Source organism: Pseudopipra pipra, chromosome Z, assembly GCF_036250125.1.
Source record: "Pseudopipra pipra isolate bDixPip1 chromosome Z, bDixPip1.hap1, whole genome shotgun sequence".
Lineage (NCBI taxonomy): Eukaryota > Metazoa > Chordata > Aves > Passeriformes > Pipridae > Pseudopipra > Pseudopipra pipra.
In genome coordinates this window covers 24,883,806-24,901,155 of record NC_087581.1, presented here as the reverse complement: position 1 = coordinate 24,901,155, position 17,350 = coordinate 24,883,806, and the positions used below count along the sequence as shown (strand labels likewise).

The 17,350-nt window shown below is 42.8% G+C and overlaps 2 protein-coding genes across 6 annotated transcripts in view; one reads left to right on the top strand and one right to left on the bottom strand.

Moving 5' to 3' along the window:
• Positions 1-17,350, top strand: part of PUM3 (pumilio RNA binding family member 3) — a 75,673-nt gene that overhangs the window by 18,404 nt on the left and 39,919 nt on the right. For 2 of the 4 annotated variants that reach the window (XR_010426857.1, XM_064642406.1), the window contains exons 2-3: positions 15,194-15,300; positions 16,984-17,166. Coding sequence is in view for 3 of the 4 variants with exons in the window: in XM_064642406.1 (XP_064498476.1) it covers positions 15,194-15,300; positions 16,984-17,166 (290 nt within the window). In the remaining variant the exon portion in view is untranslated. Of the gene's footprint in view, positions 1-14,850; positions 15,106-15,193; positions 15,301-16,983; positions 17,167-17,350 lie in introns of those variants that run through there. The other 2 variants (XM_064642409.1, XM_064642408.1) reach the window with 2 other exon arrangements.
• On the bottom strand, positions 1,173-4,635 carry LOC135407410 (acrosin-like). 2 transcript variants are annotated; one of them, XM_064642415.1, is made up of 5 exons: positions 4,533-4,635; positions 3,248-3,490; positions 2,642-2,907; positions 2,200-2,345; positions 1,173-1,750 (listed from the first exon to the last, which is right to left on the bottom strand). In XM_064642415.1, exons 1-5 carry the CDS (start codon positions 4,607-4,609, stop codon positions 1,355-1,357), a joined length of 1,128 nt encoding a protein of 375 aa, XP_064498485.1. In that variant the 5' UTR covers positions 4,610-4,635; the 3' UTR covers positions 1,173-1,354. The 2 variants fall into 2 exon arrangements, with proteins under 2 accessions (XP_064498485.1, XP_064498487.1); XM_064642417.1 differs by lacking the exon at positions 4,533-4,635 and adding an exon at positions 3,778-3,933.

Here is a 17,350-nt window from a genome sequence, read left to right as displayed (position 1 = left end):
CATTGGTTTTCCCTAAGAGGGAGAGAATTGATATACCAGATAAAAGGAAAAAAAAAGAAAATAACCTTAAAATGAACTGCCTAAATCAAATCAAACCAAACCAAACCAAATATCCCCAACGTTTTTGCTTATATACAGAGCAAACTTGATACAAAATCCATGAGGTGCACCAAAAATTTTGTATCAAGTTTGCTCTGCACATAAGTCCAAAGATGTGCAATTTGAAGCTGGAGGAGGAGGCATCAAACTACCCTCCCCAGTGCTTTCACAGCCTAGCCACTGCTGCCTCCCTGTCTGCACCATGACCTCTGCTGCTGAGTTGCTTTGGACTGCCTTCCCCATTCTCTTGCAGATCAGCCAGATCCAGTAGACTTTGGATACAGGAGATTTCTGCGTTTGGGTCTGGTAGAGCTGAATCAGGTGGACACTCACACTCATCCAGCCTGATGGATGTGACTGCTTCTTTTGCCATCTCTGTGTGTCGATGCATGTGTGCATTCCAAGGAGCCAATACACACCAACAGACACACAGAGATTTACACAGTTGCTACAAACCAGGTTGACATCAACAGAGCAACGCCTTTACTAGCACCCAGGTATCCATAACCACCATATGAACATGAACATAAACACAGTCCAGTCCTTTTCTGTTTTTCCAGGTGATCCAGATTGGATGTTTTCTAGTGAAACGTAAACACACCTTCAATCCCAAGATTCATAAGCACTGTTTACAGATTCCTCAAATAACAGTATAGAAATTAATTTAAATACATCCCTGTACTATTTGTGGCTGGATATCAAGCTCCGTACCCAGTCCTTGGTGCAAAGCTTGGGTCTTTCTAGAATCATGTCTTCTGGGTCATGAGAGAGTCCAGTTTCAAGTTCCCTGCTGCACTGTACAGACTCAGACAGAGGGATCCCACTGGTAGGCAGCCTAAAACACTTTACATTTCCAACTGCTGTTCCCAAGATCTGTAAGCCCCCCACTGCTCTGTGACCTGTGTTCCCTTCTTCCACTGCACCCTCTCCTTCCTCTCTGACCAAGCAGTTTCAATCCTTTGGAGTGATTCCTTCCCATTGTGCCTGATGTGTCTGCCACAGCCTCATTTTGCAAGTACCCTCTGTGAAAATCCTTGCCGTGCATGGGATACTGAATAGGGCTGAAAACATGGTTAACTGTGAAACTAGGAAACTTTATTTCCACAGCTAAGTTAACTTCAGGATTTGCATGCATGCAGAGGAGGAGCATGGGCAGGACAGAGCAGGCCTTTGGCACTGAGGCTGCCTTTGGATCAGCAGGCACTGCCCCAGAAGGAAACGGTCATGGTCCACTGCATCCTGTGCTGGATCCTGTTCATCCTGCTTCTCTAGCCAGTTTTCTCCTTAGGGCCTCTAGAAACTCGTGCAGCTGAGTAAAAAATTCCATCATCTGCTGCAGTGGGAGTGAGAAGGAGCTAAACCAGCCCGATGGTGTTGGTGTTGGTGTTGGTGTTGGTATTGGTGTTGGTATTGGTGTTGGTATTGGTGTTGGCGTCTGAGAGGGGTTTGAGGCAGTCACAAAATGACTCCATGCCCTTTTATCTGATTGCAGGTCTATCTGGACCAGGATCCAGTCGTAGAAATACTGAGTGGAGGTGTAGACTCCAGGCTGGTTTGCTCTTGCACAGCCTTTTCCCCAGCTGGCCAAGCCAATGAGCCAGAAGTAGGCAGCATGGTCGTCTTTGCACACCAGGGGACCACCGCTGTCACCCTGCAGTGGAGCAGAGACAGTTAAGTTGGTGTCAGGTGGCTGCTGGCAGCACTAGGGCTGTCTCTTTCTCTCTCATAGCCCCTGCCAGAGTTGTATTCCTGGCAGAGAAAGGCTCTGCTCAGGTGCTGGAGCCTATAGAACTTTGGCTGGGAGCAGGTTGTGGGCTCTCTCTCATCTCTGCACAGGGATCCTGGATTTACAGAGGATGGACGTTCCAGGGTCAGCATCTGGATGTCTGGGCTGCCAAGAGCACTGGACGGGCTTTCTGGGCAGAGTGCCAACCTTGGGGCACTGGGCAAGGGCCTGCAGATGGGGAAGGGGAGGGAAGCCCTATCAGTGGTGGGGACCTGGGGCTGGGGCAGTGACTGGCCAGGCAAAGCAGATGCTGGGCTGTGTCTGAACAGTGGTGATGGGGCTGTCCATGCTGCTGGGGCCTGAGTGGCTCCTACCTGGCAGGTGTCCATGGTGCCCTGTGGGTAACCAGCACACAAGTTGTGGGTATGGATGGCCCCCGTGTACCACCAGCTGCTGTTACAGAGCTGGACATCGATGAGGTGGACCTTGGACTCCTGCAGGACATCGCTTGGTGTTTGATCTATGAGCACAGACAGGAGTGAGCACCCAGCAGCACCCAGTTCCCTTCACTTCCTTATCTGGGGGTGAAGCCCTTCCCTAGGGCTTCCCTAGGGTTCCCTAAGGGGGACACTATGTTGTCATGCTGTGACCCTTCTGTCTGGCTTGGGGGAGTGGGCCATCTCTCTGGACCATCTCTCCAGAGGCACACATCCTGCAGCCTGATTCTGGCTTTGGCCTCTGCAGCTGGGAACCCCAACCCATCTCCCTGGTGTTCCAAGCTTGCCCTCAGGGCACATGTCATTTTTGGGAACCCACCTCTTGCAGTGGTGGAACCCCAGCCAGCAATGTAGCACGTTTTCAGCTCTGACACTCTCAGTGTGGCATCAGGCACACAGCCCAGCTGTATGTAGTGGCTGCATGGGACTGGCTGGTCCAATTCCAGCAAGGCAATATCATTCCTCTCCTCACCAGGAGTATAGTGTTCATGAACCTGTAGCTGCTTAATCTGGCGCAATTTCACCTCAGGGCCCAGCTGAGTCAACCGGGTGGCCCCGATCACCACACGCCACATGCTGATGTTCCTGGGAGGCAGATGGAGAAAGGGATGAGAGAGAGCATAGCCATGTGCTGCAGCAGCCCAGCAGTTCCCTGTCTTCTGCTTCCCAAGACAGGAGAGCAAAGCAGTGCTACAGAGGGTGTGACTGCTCTAGCATGCCATAGGCTCTGGCAGTGTTGAGCTGGAGGCTGCTAGGAAGCAGTAGCAGGAGTGCAGCCTTCTCCCTGAGCAGTGTCTCAGCTGGACTCTGCAATGCCCGGGCACTGGGTATACTGCAAGGAAATGGGATGGGAGTAGCATGTAGTGCTGCCAACTGGGCACCTGCTAGTTTTGTGGGGATATCCCTGTTCCCTGGTCCTCCTTACCTGGTGTTGATGAAGCAGTGGGCAGCTGTGAGGACCCACTGTGTGCTGATGAGGGACCCTCCACAGATATGCCCTGTGCCTGGTTTCTGGGTATCCTGGATGCTGACAATGCCAGGCCAGGCCCCTGGCTGGACACCTGTGCCACCCCCGACACTCAACGTGCTGTCATCAGAAGCCGTGGGGCCATAGTCATAAGTCATGGGGCCGTAGGAAGCAGCCATGGGCCAGAGCCCGCAGGTCCCTCTGTAAGAAGAAAGTCATTGCTGTTGTGCTCAATGCCTTGCTGCTGCTCAGGCTGAAGGTCATCTGACTTTCCTCCCCACATGGCATTGTTTGCATGGCCAGCAGGGCACGTGTCTATCTGCCCATTTCTGTTTGAGTCCTGCAGACAAGTTGTGCCAGCAATCTGGGCGCTGTCAAGGAACTGAAGCTCCCACATGAGGTTCAGAAAGCTGTGATATAGCCACAGAGGACAGGAAAAACCCAGTAAGGGTTGCCCAAGCTCCCCCCCAGAGCCTGAGGCCCCTTACCTGCAGGTGTCCCATGTGCCAAGCATGGGCTTGCACATAGCCAGCAGGACAAGGAGGCACAGCAAATTCATTGCTGCCAGTGGCACGTCTCAGCTGCAAGGAACGAGGGCTCATTGCCTCCAGTGCAGCCACCAGCATAGTGCCTGCAGGCCCTAGGGCTGATGTCACAGAGTGGCTGATTTGGTGTTCTAGGCACAGAGGCCTCGAGGGACTGGGTAGGAAGAGGGGCAATATAGAGTCATAGGATCATAGACTGGTTTGGGTTGGAAGGACCTGTAAAGATTGTCTAGTTCTAACCTCCTTGCCACAGGCAGGAACATCTTCCACTAGAGCAGGATGTCATCCAAGACCATCCAACCTGGCCTTGAACACTTCCAGGGATGGGGCAGCCATAGCTTATCTGGACAGTCTGTGCCAGTGGCTCACCACCCATGGGACTTCCAAGCAGAAGGGAGACAGAAGGTAGGATTGGACAGATTCCCAGTGAATGCTCTGCTGTCAGGATGCGGGTATGCAGCCCCAAGGCAGGCAGCAGCATGTGCTGTAACAGCTTGTGGGAAAACACCCCGTGTGCCATCATAGCCTCTTTGGGAAGTTCACTGACACCCTGCTCTCTGGATCACTTTGCCACCAAGTCCTTCCCAAAAAACATACACCAAAGAACATTACTACTGCAGGCAGTATGGGTGTGTTTGGGTGCTGAGGAGCCAATCTTGTTGTGGCTATGCTGGGCAAGCAATGAAGTGCAAGCATACCCAATAAGCCAAGCAGTGTCAACCTTCCTGCACAAAGCACAGTGAAACAGGTGCAGCACCGTCCATGCTGGCCACATCAGTCACTGCAGCACCCTCTGGGAGGCTCCACGTCCTTGCCCTCTATGAGTTCTATTGCTGTTCTGGGCCCACACTGACAAGGGCAGTTGTGGAATCTGGGATGCTTAGCCAAGGATGTACAATTAGAAGCTGTACACAGGGAAGGATGCTCCTGCTCTCAGCTCCACATGCCAATCTCAATGCCTTTGGTAAATCCAGTACCAGCCTCATCAGACTGCCTGCTACAGCTCTGTGGTAGAGCCTTGCTCACCTGCTGGACTGCAGGGCAGTCATGAGAGAAAAGCAGGAGTCAGCCACATGCACTGCATTTGCTGAGCAGTGCTAGGTCCCTGCAGGGTAGAGACCAGTAGCTTTCTTCTGGTGTCTTCTCGCAGAAGCCACCCCTGCCATTCTGCCCTGCCCCCCTTTACAAGACCTTGCTACTTAAACCGAATGCTTGGTTGAAGAGAAGAGCCATGAGAACAATGGAGAGATGGTAAAAAGGGGTGTAGAGAAGAGACTGAGTCTGGTTAACTTCTCAGAGAGAAGGTAAAAGATCAGGAACTTGGCACAAAAGGAGAAGCCAGCATGGCAAGAAATATTTCATAGACTCCAGCTGATGTTAGGTAAACTGAAAAAGAAGGTAGGATGGGGTTTTGTTGTTTTGGTTTTTTACTAGTAGGTGAAACTACTGTTAAGGCAGCTTGCAAAAGTGAGTCAGGGAACCTTGTTGAGCGCCCTTTCTCGGGTGAATCCTTTTTCTCCTGGTTTACTTTAAAGAAGAAGGTCAGTAACATTTTCTCAAGTGGTCTTAATGGGTTTTTGGAGTGTACAAGCCTGCTCCAGGAAGTTATTCAAAAGCAGATGATTTTATGTTTCATAGATCTCCTGATGACCTAGCTGCCACTATTCCAAAAAGTTTAACCAGGGCAGTTCCATACTCAGCATGAGGCTCATTTGATTCCTGTCTGAGATGCAAATTCTGTTGAGGCACCACATGGCTGCGAAGCATCCTAAACCCACCTTCTGTAATTTCTTGTCAAGCTTGCTACCATAATTGAGTTCTTTGTGCAAACACCACATTGTTCTCAAACATCTGCTTGGGAAGGTTTTTGAGGAAAAATACTTGAACAGAATGTTTTGAAACATGAACAACTGTCTTCCTAACATGCAAATAGCTTCCCTCACTCTTTCCAGTCTCTTAAACAAGTGACTTGACCTTGATTTTCCCCTTTCCATCTCTGATCCACAAATGAAAGGAAAAGAGAAAACAGCTAAACAAGCAGGTTTCTGTATTATGAAATAACCTTTTTTTAATATCTAAATGTCCTTATTTTATTGGTAATTTGGATTTAGCACCTGCCATTTTTCTTCTTTCCTTTTAGTAATAGCCTAGGTGATACCTAGTTAGAAAGAATGTGGGAGAAATCCTTCTCACCTCTCTGGGGGAAAAAATCAAATATTGGTTAGCTTTAGGCTGAGCAGCTTAATTAGCAATATCAGTGTAGCTGCTGTTGCATGGAGACCCTACAACCTGTCCGGAAATCTGGCAAGACCATCAGACTACTGATGTGACCTTTTGCATTCAACTGCTTTTGATACTTAAAATGTATAAGAAAAAACTCTCATTTTTCTTCAGAAATTTCAGCCATATCTTTGACTGTAGCATGGTCATTCTCTCTCTCTCTGGCTTTCAGTTACAGAATGGAGTAATGTTTGCACACTCTTGCATCCTGCATGAAGTGCATGTTTGGCTTTGATTTCTCAGCTAAGATTCTTCTTTCATTTAAGATCAGAAATGCATTGCCCAATAAAAGCCACATTAAATTGTTACTTCTTTTAAAAAATCACGTATCTCCTTGCTTCCCCTTTAGTCTGTAAATAGGTATTAGTTATTAGATGGGTTAACTTGGAGGTTTTAATACAAGGCTTTATGTTAAAAGTTTGCTTTACTTAATAAAGAGCTTGCAAACTGTGATAGATTAGGATTAGTGCATGTGATTAAAAAATGAAAAATTAAGGGAAAAGTTTTCATTTGCTGTCTGACTATTCCTAACTTTTTTCTGGAGGGCAACCTGTATTCAGTAATTTTGCTTTCTATACTTCATCATTTAATTTTCAAGTATTTCCATACTGCCTTAGTTTGACTTACCCAGCTGAGCCGTGCAGAAGAGCAATAAAAATCTGTGAACCTAAAAAAAACCCAAACCAAACAACCTCAAATAAACCAGACAAAAAACCCATTATTTTTTAAAAGTGAGTAATTTCTGGGCAAATGTTATTGTTTCTGACTTGAATAAAACAGTCTTTCATAGGTATGTAAGCTATCAAATATATTAAATCCTGATAATATTGCAAAATCTAAGTGTTAAAAAGGATGCTAAAACATGAAGCATTTAAACCCCCAAGTTTACTGGGGTGAAGGTTGATTTTTGCATTTTTCCTTTTTTTTTTTTTGGTTATAGAAAACAATTTTATACACTGATGAGATAGAATGATAAAAATTGCAGATCTTTTTTTTTTTTTCTCCCTTCATGAGGGAGTAATTGCTCTAAGTTGCTCTCCTGCTGGAGAATTGCTTTTCAGTTTCAGCTGGCTAGTGTTGACCTCCTTCAGGGGTTTAGTCAACAAACTAAAGTTTGTTCACAAGTGCTGATTTTATGGCATGTTTCTGCAAGAGCAGGTGATTTTTTTCAATAAATTCTAAAATACACTTCTGTTTATTTGTGCTGATAAATGTCTTTGAAATTAGGATGTCAAGATTTCAGAATAGTACATCCATTGAAAGAAAATGGACACATGCATTAGCTGATAATAACATTTTTAATATTACAAAAGGAACCAGAAACTCTACATCAGTTAAAACAGTTGCGAAAATGGCAGACTTACAGGAACTCACTCAAACAATCTGATGAGAAGGCCTCTATTTTGGAGAGGCAATTGTAATCAGCAGCTCTTTCATGTGTCTACAACTCTGGAAGATCTTTGCCTTAGCACTTTGAAATCTTGGTGAACTTGGCTCGAGGTATTACCTGTGTTAACCCCTTCTTTGCACCTCCAGCCCCTTTCATATTTTCAAAATATCTCTTGGAAGTGAAAACTAGGTATGGGACCTCCTTGGGGAGTGTTGTTTAAGGGTGAAACTGCTATTTTGAAGAGTCACACTGCCACATGCAGGGCAAACTTTCATTTCCTGTAATCTGTGGAAATTGCCTGAGTGGTAAGATGAGAGAGAAGTTAGTATTCTCTGTTCTCTCACTGTGAAAGAAGATAAAATCTCCATTTTTTTAGGTAAGAAATGTTTTTGACTAAAATAAACCATTGTAGAGTGGTAAGATCTTGTATGACAGAAAAGAAAGCATGTCTACTGTGGAAGAACAAGTTTCTGGCCTCTTACAGTTTATTTTATTTGTACAGGTATGAGGACATCATTATTTTGTATAAACAGGACTTACTTGTATAAGTCAATAATCTATTTGTGCTGTGTGACAAAGAGTAAAGGAAAAAATTTCATTTAGCTTCTGTAATGATTTAGTGCTGTGACAAATTAGTAGCCATTTATTTATTTGAAATAATGTTCTGCTGTTTCCTGTTGTGATGTGCATCATTGTGACTCCAGGAATCAGCAAAATGCCAAGAACTATATGACATGAAGAACCTGTCCTTTCTGTTTTAAGCATGAAGAGAGGAAAAAAATCTACTGCTGCAATACTTTCCAACTGAGCAGGGACCTTCATCAGGTGTTGCTACAGCAGCGCATTTTGGAAAAAAGGTCTTAATAAAAAGATCAAAACAAACAGGAGGAAGGAGCCATCAATTCTTCCAAAAGGAAAAAAAAAAGGCTTTTTAAGAAAAACAGGCTGTGTTCTATTCTCATGCTATATTTGGCATAAAAATAGGCAAATACAGCTGGTGGAATTGATTTTTTTCCAGAAGCACCCATGGAAAATGCTTCCCTCATTCATCATTTCCTGTTTTCTATTTTTGACTCAAACCCATTTCACAGTAATGCTACAAAACAAAATATTCACAGAGCCTGATGAAAATTAATTAATTTCCATCTGTATATCAAAAGTGAACCATATCAGTTGTTTTGGCTTTAGAGTGGGGCCCTTTTGATTAAATTTGTAAAAATACCTTTATGATAAAGATTGTTCATGCAAGACTTGCAATAACTATAAAAAAAATTATGCTCTGGAAAAGATTAATTTCCTTTGATTTGACCTGTAACATGGACAGTGTCTAGCTTGCTTATATTTCAGGTTTGACTAATACTTGTTTCAAATCTAAAAGCTTTTTGTGAGCATAATTATGAGTATGTTTACTGGTCTTCTAAAATCTCTGTACTTATTCTGAGTTTCCATTGCACGAGTGACTTTAAAGACGATACAGGTGTACTCATTTAAAAGCAAAAGAAGCCTTCATTAAGTTTTGAAGTTGCATAAAAATGTAGAAATCACTTTCAGAATGCTATAGTTGCAAGAAAGCAGGGTGGAAAATATCGATGAGGCGGTACAGAGACGCGGCAACCGATCAATGTGATCAAAGCAATGTCCAATTTATTATTTAAATCAGTTAACTTTTATACAGTTTAGTTTGTTCAGGGTACATGCTCACAACAAGGTGATTGGATAGCTCAGTCTGTGCACTCATCTAATGTCTCCAGGTCATTGGACCTGATGTTCTGTTCACGCGACCTGAAGTCATTCTTGGCATGCAAAGCCTTTTCTAATTAATCTGCTTTTAGGGGTTTTCCTAAATCTGCAGGTGTACTTTTATCTCTAGTTTCTCAAGGCTTTCTTACTTTAAAAATATTATGTTCTCAAACCTTATAATTAGACACACAGCTAACAAGTATAAACATCGCAAATTTTCACACAGTCTATAAGTATAAAAAACACAGTTTGTCACTTCCATGGCAAGCAAGGCCTACAGAGTGCAGGAAAAATTGTTCAGAGAAATCTCTCTGTTCCGGCGACAGGAAAATGTTCAAGTTGTGTATTACATATACAAGTGCCTTAGGTTGTATGAAGTGGTATTCTAATTTGAAAATCAAATGTAAAAGGTCACTGTATGTTTACATGGTTGCTAGCCAATTAGCCATATTGAGTTTGATAATGTGGACTGCTGTTCTTATATACATTAATTCTTAGAGTGCTTGGTTGTGAAATCCTGCTGCACCACACTAAGTGTATTTAATAGGCTTCCCATGAGGCTTAATTAGCTTTTTTTCTAATTGATTCTCCTCCATTCTGCCCTTTCTCTCCCATAGCATTTAGCAGAACTCTGAATGAGTTGAAAAAGCAAAGGCAAAGAAGACTTCCCAAAAGAAAAGACTGCTTATTTATAAATATGAGATAAATTCCAAAGTAAGGTTTTAAAAAATTAAAATATAATCCAGATTTCAAAGTAGGACATGCTAATTCCTTTGCATGGTGGGACATTATGCCAGCATGTACAGCCTGGCTCTCTTCTATGTCACTGCTTCAAATGTCCCGGGTGCAAATATTTATCTCTGTACCACAGTGATCAACAGCAGGGAAGGGGCAATTTCGGACAGTTTTGATCACTAAAACAACTCCATACTAATTCTATAGCATAAGGTAAAAATAAAAGACTGGACTGGGAAGCCTTTCACATCTGTGAGGGCAGTGGCCTGACATGCTACATCTAAGAGCAAAAGAAAGCCACTGTCTTTGAAAATAAATGACAATGTATTTGGCAGCATTTTACATTTGCTTGCACAGCTGCGAATCTAGATGAAAAGACTTCCAATTCAAATTTGAAATCATGCTGCATTTAATAAATCCAGTCATACCATAGGGGACTGATTTCCTGGCTTTACTCCAATGATATTTTTCTGACATACACTGGCTGAGTGTTGTGCTTACACTTACAATTTCATAAACCTTCTTATTGAATACCAAAAAGCTGTCAATAGCGTTTACTATTTTACAGAGTAAAATAAAAGCTATTTTGGAGTTTAATAGGTTTGCTTAGTTCAGCCAGTGCTGTAAGCTGTAGAACTGTATATTTTTATTAGAAGTATTTTATTCTTTCATCCATTTTCAGGTATGCTTAGAATATGTTGCAATATAGCATCTGAAAACAAGAGTTCCTAATAAACCTACTGGTGTTGTGTAAAATCAATTTGTAACTGCACGTAACTGTATGCAAGTAACATGAGAAGGGAATATTATCCTTTCACCTCTTTTTTTTTTTTTTTTAATTAAAATTTAGCCTGCACTCACGTTTAGACTTGAACTGCAGCAGACTCAATTTTATTCCAGAAAGTCCATTTGGTATAGAGTAAGAAGTATTTGTCTGTGTTTATTGTTCTACAGAAAACTCACATTGGTTCACTGGTCTTTCTTTTTTTAATATTCTTACCAATCTTCTAGGCTATTGAACAAAACCTACCTCATGTTTATGTAGGTAACACATGAAAAGATCTTTGAGCAGCATGTAGCATCCATGCTTCAAACATTCAGCACCTATTTCCAGATGTTTCCATGTGTGAAGATAATCATCTAGCTCACCACCACAGTCTGTTCAATACTTCAATTTTCTCTCATTAATTTAGTTCATTTTGAGATATGAACCTAAAGTCACCTTGCATACACTTTGCAAATGCTCTGAAATTTCTCTATGCCTACAGAAGTCTAACAGAATACATTTGTAAATTATCCCCAATGTAGCATGATATAAAACTGTATGATAGGATATGCATGACCTTCACCTTTTCTGTAGCTTTGTGAGGAGTATTGATAGTGCTGCATAAAGATCTATTTTTGGTTTGTGTACCTAGCAAATGAAGAAGACTATAGAGTTATAGAACAGATTTTAATGAGATCTATCTCCATGAAATGTCATCCATAACAAGCACATAGTGACTTTTACAGAGTTTGTTTCTGTCATTCAAAGTATTCGCCTCAGGCTGAATTAATGAGCTGGATTCAAATCAGAAATATTGGTATCATTTTACTACCAAAAATATAACTGCAGTGATACCTCTAGCATGATATAATCAACCTTTAGCCTTCCACACACTGATGGAAGGCTGGTTTGAATGGAAAGCCCCAGAAAAACAGACCCTCCTCTGAGAATTTAAAGGCCTCTTTTGATAAAAAGGCCAGCAAAGGATTCCTGCTCAAAATAACTAAGAAACAGCTGCAATGTGAGAGGTTTTCCTCCTAGTCAGCATCCCTTTCCAGATATTTAAAGATAGCTTATGACATTGTGGAAAGTAGTCCCTAAAATTATGAAACTTGTAAAAGAAACTTGGCTGGAACTTCACAGGTGAGGTCATGAAACATTGAAGTTACTCTCAGAAAACTACTGCCTTGTTATTCTAGAAGCATTTATTACAGCAAGAGAATTCTAGCACAAAAATGAAGTTTACACAATAAAAGACTGCTTTGTTACACAAACATATGATTTTAAAAATATACTTTTTAATGTGTGTTGCTGCCTCAGAATTATAACAGCAATTATCATTCTAACCTGCACAGGCAGTGTAATGAGATTTCGGATGCAATGTCAGGAGGCTGGTTATCTATTCTTCATAAATTTAGTCTTTACAGGGGTTGGTGGTTTTACACCTGTATGGGAGAAGGAAACAAATCCAGGAATGTCCAAATCCAAATACCAAGCAGCTGTAGTTCAGTTCTCTAAACTGTGGCAGGTTTTCCTCACCAATTACGAAAGGAGTATATGAAATCTGAATTCAATTTGGAGATTTGCTATGTCTCCTATTGACCTGCATGTCTGTCTGGATCTTTCACACTTCAGTCTCAAACCTCTTCTAAAAGTATCTGTACACTTCTCTTTTCTCTACAGAAAAACCTTCCTTGTCAATTTCATGTGACAATTTCAATCCCTTTTAAGGAAGAAAGCAAATAGAGGGGAGGAAAACAACAGCAGCAGAAGCAGTGTCAGATTGTGTTTCTTTATTTAATTCCAGAGCAAAAAGTGTATGTATCTAACAACTGCACTTTCAATATGTATAGAAAAAATAATTTCCTTACACACTAACAAGTACAAAGAATATTTCACACTGATTAGTACTCTGAAGTGATTTGGATGATCCAGGACTGCTATTTGTATTTCTCTCTACTTCAGGAATTCACTATACTCCAATTGTATGCTAAACCTGAAGAGAAGATTGACATCATATACTGTACCATTTGCAGAGTGAAATAATGTCCTGTGACTGTCTTAGCTTCCTTGTCATGTGACATTTTCTTCTTTCCTCCTTTGAAACACTGTTGATCTATATATACATGCATACATACATACATATATATATATATATACACACATATATATGTACACAGAAGACTACCTTCACAGACTACAATGTACTGTTTTCACCTTACACAACTGAATATAAATGTAAGAATATATTTGTAAAGTATTTTTGAAACAACATAATTAAAACTTTTTATTAACACAAGTGCTGGTGTTTGGTTTCCATTTTCTTCATAAAGATGACATTAATGAGTGCTAGAGAAAAAAGGGAAACTAAAGCAGAACTGTGGGGACACTAGAGCCAACAGTGATGGTGCAATTTTACAATGTAAGAGTCTTGAATAGATACCACATTATGAAATAGAGTGTTTCCTTATATGTAGTTAAATAGTTAATACAGTTAATCCTGTTGAAAAATGAGAGACTGTCTTGCATCCCATAGACTCAAAAAACACAACAGAAAAGACACTGAGTATCATATAAAGTAGATATAAATTTCCATGCTTTGTTGGATCCATGGTCATTTAGAAGGTTCATCTTCAAGAAATTACAGCAGTAAGAAATGCTTTTAAAGGCTTATAAACAACAGTTATATATAGATGGGTTTTTTTACCTTCACTCCAGAGAGATGCATTTAAATTTTTGTAAGCAGAGATATATACATAGCAATTCACGATAAATTGCATTTTCAGTAGCAATTACTTTCACTTTGAATGTCTATCTATATAAGTTCTCCCATCTGAACTGGTTTTAGAATATTCTGTCCTTAGAAATAGTACAGGAAATCAATGTGGTTACTATGAGTGTAGTGGTTGCTAAGAGGAATAGTGATTTACTGCATATTCTTCGCACTAGACCCACAGAATTCTTTGTAATACTTATGACAGCTATGATATCCAAAGGCAATATTGATGCACCTGGATCTAAGATGAATCTGAATCAATGAATCTGGATCTGAAACAATAAAATTGGTATTATTGTGCTTAACTAAGATTCTATGTGATTTGCTTCTTTTTCCAAGATCAAAAAAAAAAAAAAAAAAAAAAAAAAAAGAAGAAAGAAAAAAAGGGGGAAAAAAAGGCTTTTAGAAGTTGGAGAAACAAGTCTCCAGACAGTGTGCACTTTATTCCTCTTAAGGTCTGGCATGTGGTATAGAGCTTTTCACCATGATTAGCAAACACATATAGTTACAAGTGTACATTGATCAGAGTGAGAGCTAAAACTGAGGAAAGATGCATTGTCAGGATGCAGATGGAGTGTCAGCAGGCTGGAGGACAGCAGTTCAACAGGAGACTCCAGGCAGAAAAATGACTTTCTTGCTGGAAGCATCCAACAGGTATCAAGTACCTGACATTAACTGCTGAGGTTCAACTCGTCAGATTTGACCCACAATGACTTTAGTGATACTCAGATGCACATATTTACAGAAAAAAAAAAAAGAAACAAAAGTCAAGAAAGCCAAAGAAAAAGGAGGGGGAGTTATAAAAATGTCCTTGAAGTGGCTGTCCCTGTCCAGATTGGCCATTTCTCAAGCACGTCATCTTGCAACACTGAACTGAGACTTCAGCCTGATTTTGCTGGGACTTCAGCCTTATACAGGTGGTTTTAGATGTCCCTCACCTAACTGGTCAGTGTGTAGCCAGATATCCAATGGACAACGATTTCAAACTACTGTGCACAGAGCATTGTTCAACAGTACTAGAACCTGTGATAATAAATCTTACACTTAATGGCCTCTTAGCAAAAGCCAGCGTTCAGTTTTCACTTCAAACCACTGCCTTGAATTTAGTCTACAATGAACATCCGTGAAGTATTTGTGGGGAAATCCCACGCAATCTTCAATCCAGCACTCCCTTCGCTAGGCAGCACCTCTTCAGTGGTGGAAGGGGAAGAGGAAACCTATTTTTAGTTCTACCGCTAGTGTTACCGTTCACAGTATTTACTCCTCGTTTGGCCGCCGGTGTTACGCGTGCGGGCCCGCGCTGTACGGCACCACGCGCGGCACTGTCGCGCGGCGGCGGCGCGGCGGCCAATGGGGAGCGGCGGGCGGTGCAGGAGCCGCCGGGCGCGGACGGGGCGCACGTGTGTGGTGAGAGCGGCGGGGCCGGGCCCGCGCAGAGACCTCCATTCCTGTGGCCTCCCAGGAGTGCCGGGGAGCCGGGCCTGGCGTCCCTGGGGAGCGGGAACCGCGACCGTGCCCGGCTGAGCCGCTGTGCCGCCCGGCACCTGGCTCCACACCGTCCATCGGGGAGGGTTTGACTCCGCCGTGCGTGTTAACCGGGAGACGCGGGCTGTCTTTTCATCACAAGGGAGACCTGGCGGTCCAGTAACCCTGTCTCCCGCTCTGTTTGCAGTGTTGTCGCCATGGAGAACAAGGGTAAAAAGAAGTTCGCGGGGAAGAATGGAAAAGCGCCGCGTGGAAAAGTGCCACACGGGAAGAGGAAGTTTAAGAAGGATAATGGTAAGAAGGCAAAGGCGCGCTCATAGGAGCCCTGGCCCAGTGATTGTAGTAGTATACTGGCATGTATGGAGGTCTTTTTGTTTTTTTTTTTTTCCCTTGGTAAATTTATGCATGAAACGAGTAGTTTGGGAAATAAGCGAAGAGAAGTGGGTATTGTCTGCCTGAACTTCAGTAAGGCTTTGACAGTGTCTCCCCTCTTATAAGATCTTCACGGAGTTGCTGGTGAATTACAGGCTGGTGAGGTAGATTGAAATCTGTCTGAAGGGCTGGGTCCAGAGGGTGGGATACTCTGGTTGGAGGCCACTGGTTAGCAGGGAACCCCAGCAGTCAACACGAGTTCCGGTTCTGTTCAGCAGCCTCATGGGTGATGTGAATGATGTCGCAAAGTGCACCATCTTCAGATTCACTGGTGACACAGAACTGGAAGGAGTGGCAGATGCACCAGAGGGTTGTGCTGCTCTCCGGGGGGACCTCAGCAGGTGGGAAAATGGGCTGACAGAAGCCTGTGAGGTTCATCAAGGAGCAAAGGGCAGACTCCTGCAGCTTGATGGGAACAGCCCTGTGCACTGGTTCATGCTGGGATAGAGCAGCTTTGCAGAAAAGGCCCTGGGCCTCCTGGTGGTCAGATGAAACATGAGCTAGCCATGGCTCATTGGATGCTGGGCTGTGATAGGTGGAGTGCTGCGAGCAGGGTGAGGAAGGTGAGCCTTGCCCTCTCCTCAGCTCTCCCGGTGAGGCTTTGCCTGGAGTGCTGTGTTCAGCTCTGGGCTCTTCAGTGAAATAGAGACATGGACTTACTGGAGAGAGCCCAGTGAAGGGCTGCAGAGATGATGAAGGGACCAGGGTATCTCTCCTAGGAGGAAAGGCTGAGAGATCTGGAGCAGTTCAGCCTGGGGAAGACAAGGCTGAGGGGGACCTTGTGAATATACACAAATACCTGAAGGAAGGGTTCAAAAGCAGAACCAGACTCTTTCCCATGGTCCTGGGCAACCAGCTTTGAGTGGCCCGGTGTGAGCAGGAGGATTGGACCAGGTGACTTTCAGAAGTGCCTTCCATCTGTAGCCATTCTATGACTACCTTGCATTCAAGATTACACTGACTGTATGAGCAACTAACTTGGAAAAGGAAAACTGAAATGCTTTAAATAGGTTGCATGGAAGGCCCATTATCTCTAGTTGATTCACCTAAGATACTCTCAATCAAAAATTTGGAGTTGGTAACCTTTTGATTCTAAATTTGTTTTCCGGCATTAAGAAGAAGTTTATTAGAGAGATGAAGCTAGGTTGTGTGGAATTGCTGTGGATTAGGATTGGGAAGACTCCTTTCAGCAGTGTTTGCTCTCTTCTGTTAGAACAGATGATCTCAGAACAGCCCTGACCATAAACTGTGAAAAGATGATATAGGGATTGATGACTGTGATGTCAGGGATAGTGAAATTCTTGATGTAGAATAATGCTTTTTATGCCTGCTGTGTGGAAAATAATTCCTGGGCTGAACTTCCCCAGAGAAAACTGGCACACTCGGGGGCTGCAATGAAAACACTGGCTTTGAGAAGCATGTAAGAAATACTGTAATAGAGTTGTTATTACAAAGAAGTTTAATTCTTGTTACAGTAGTTTTTTTAATTTTGAAGCAACATAAACTCTATGATAGCATTTTAATTTGTGGTTTGTTGGTTAATAGATTCAGGTCCACCAAAGAAGCTCTTTAACAAAGGAGATGAGGAGGGAAAGCCGAAATCCATTTCCAAGAAATTTGTTAAAGGACAGTTAAGACCTGGAAAAGCTACTGTCAAACAGTTCAAGAATAAACAGCAATCAGAAAAGTTTGCAAAGAAGAGGAAACTCCAGGATGGTGAAGAGGGAGGTGAGCAGATTTTTAAGCCTGGATACCAGTGGAAGCCAGGGTTTGGGAAACACATTGTTCATCTAGACCTTCCTCTTTCTCCCTACCTTGTTATCACCTTTCCAAATTGGCTGAATAACTCCAGATTTACTTCCTGTTTGGTCTTTGCTGTGGGAAAAATTACTTCCTTTGGCTAAGCTTGAGG

Excerpts from the sequence above, each read along its gene's own strand:
- LOC135407410 (XM_064642415.1), bottom strand. The coding sequence starts at position 4,609 with ATGTGGCCAGCATGGACGGTGCTGCACCTGTTTCACTGTGCTTTGTGC. Across the intron at positions 2,908-3,247 it reads CACTGCTTCATCAACACCAG|GAACATCAGCATGTGGCGTG; the intron begins GTAAGGAGGACC and ends TCTGCCTCCCAG. Across the intron at positions 1,751-2,199 it reads GCACCATGGACACCTGCCAG|GGTGACAGCGGTGGTCCCCT; the intron begins GTAGGAGCCACT and ends GCTCCACTGCAG.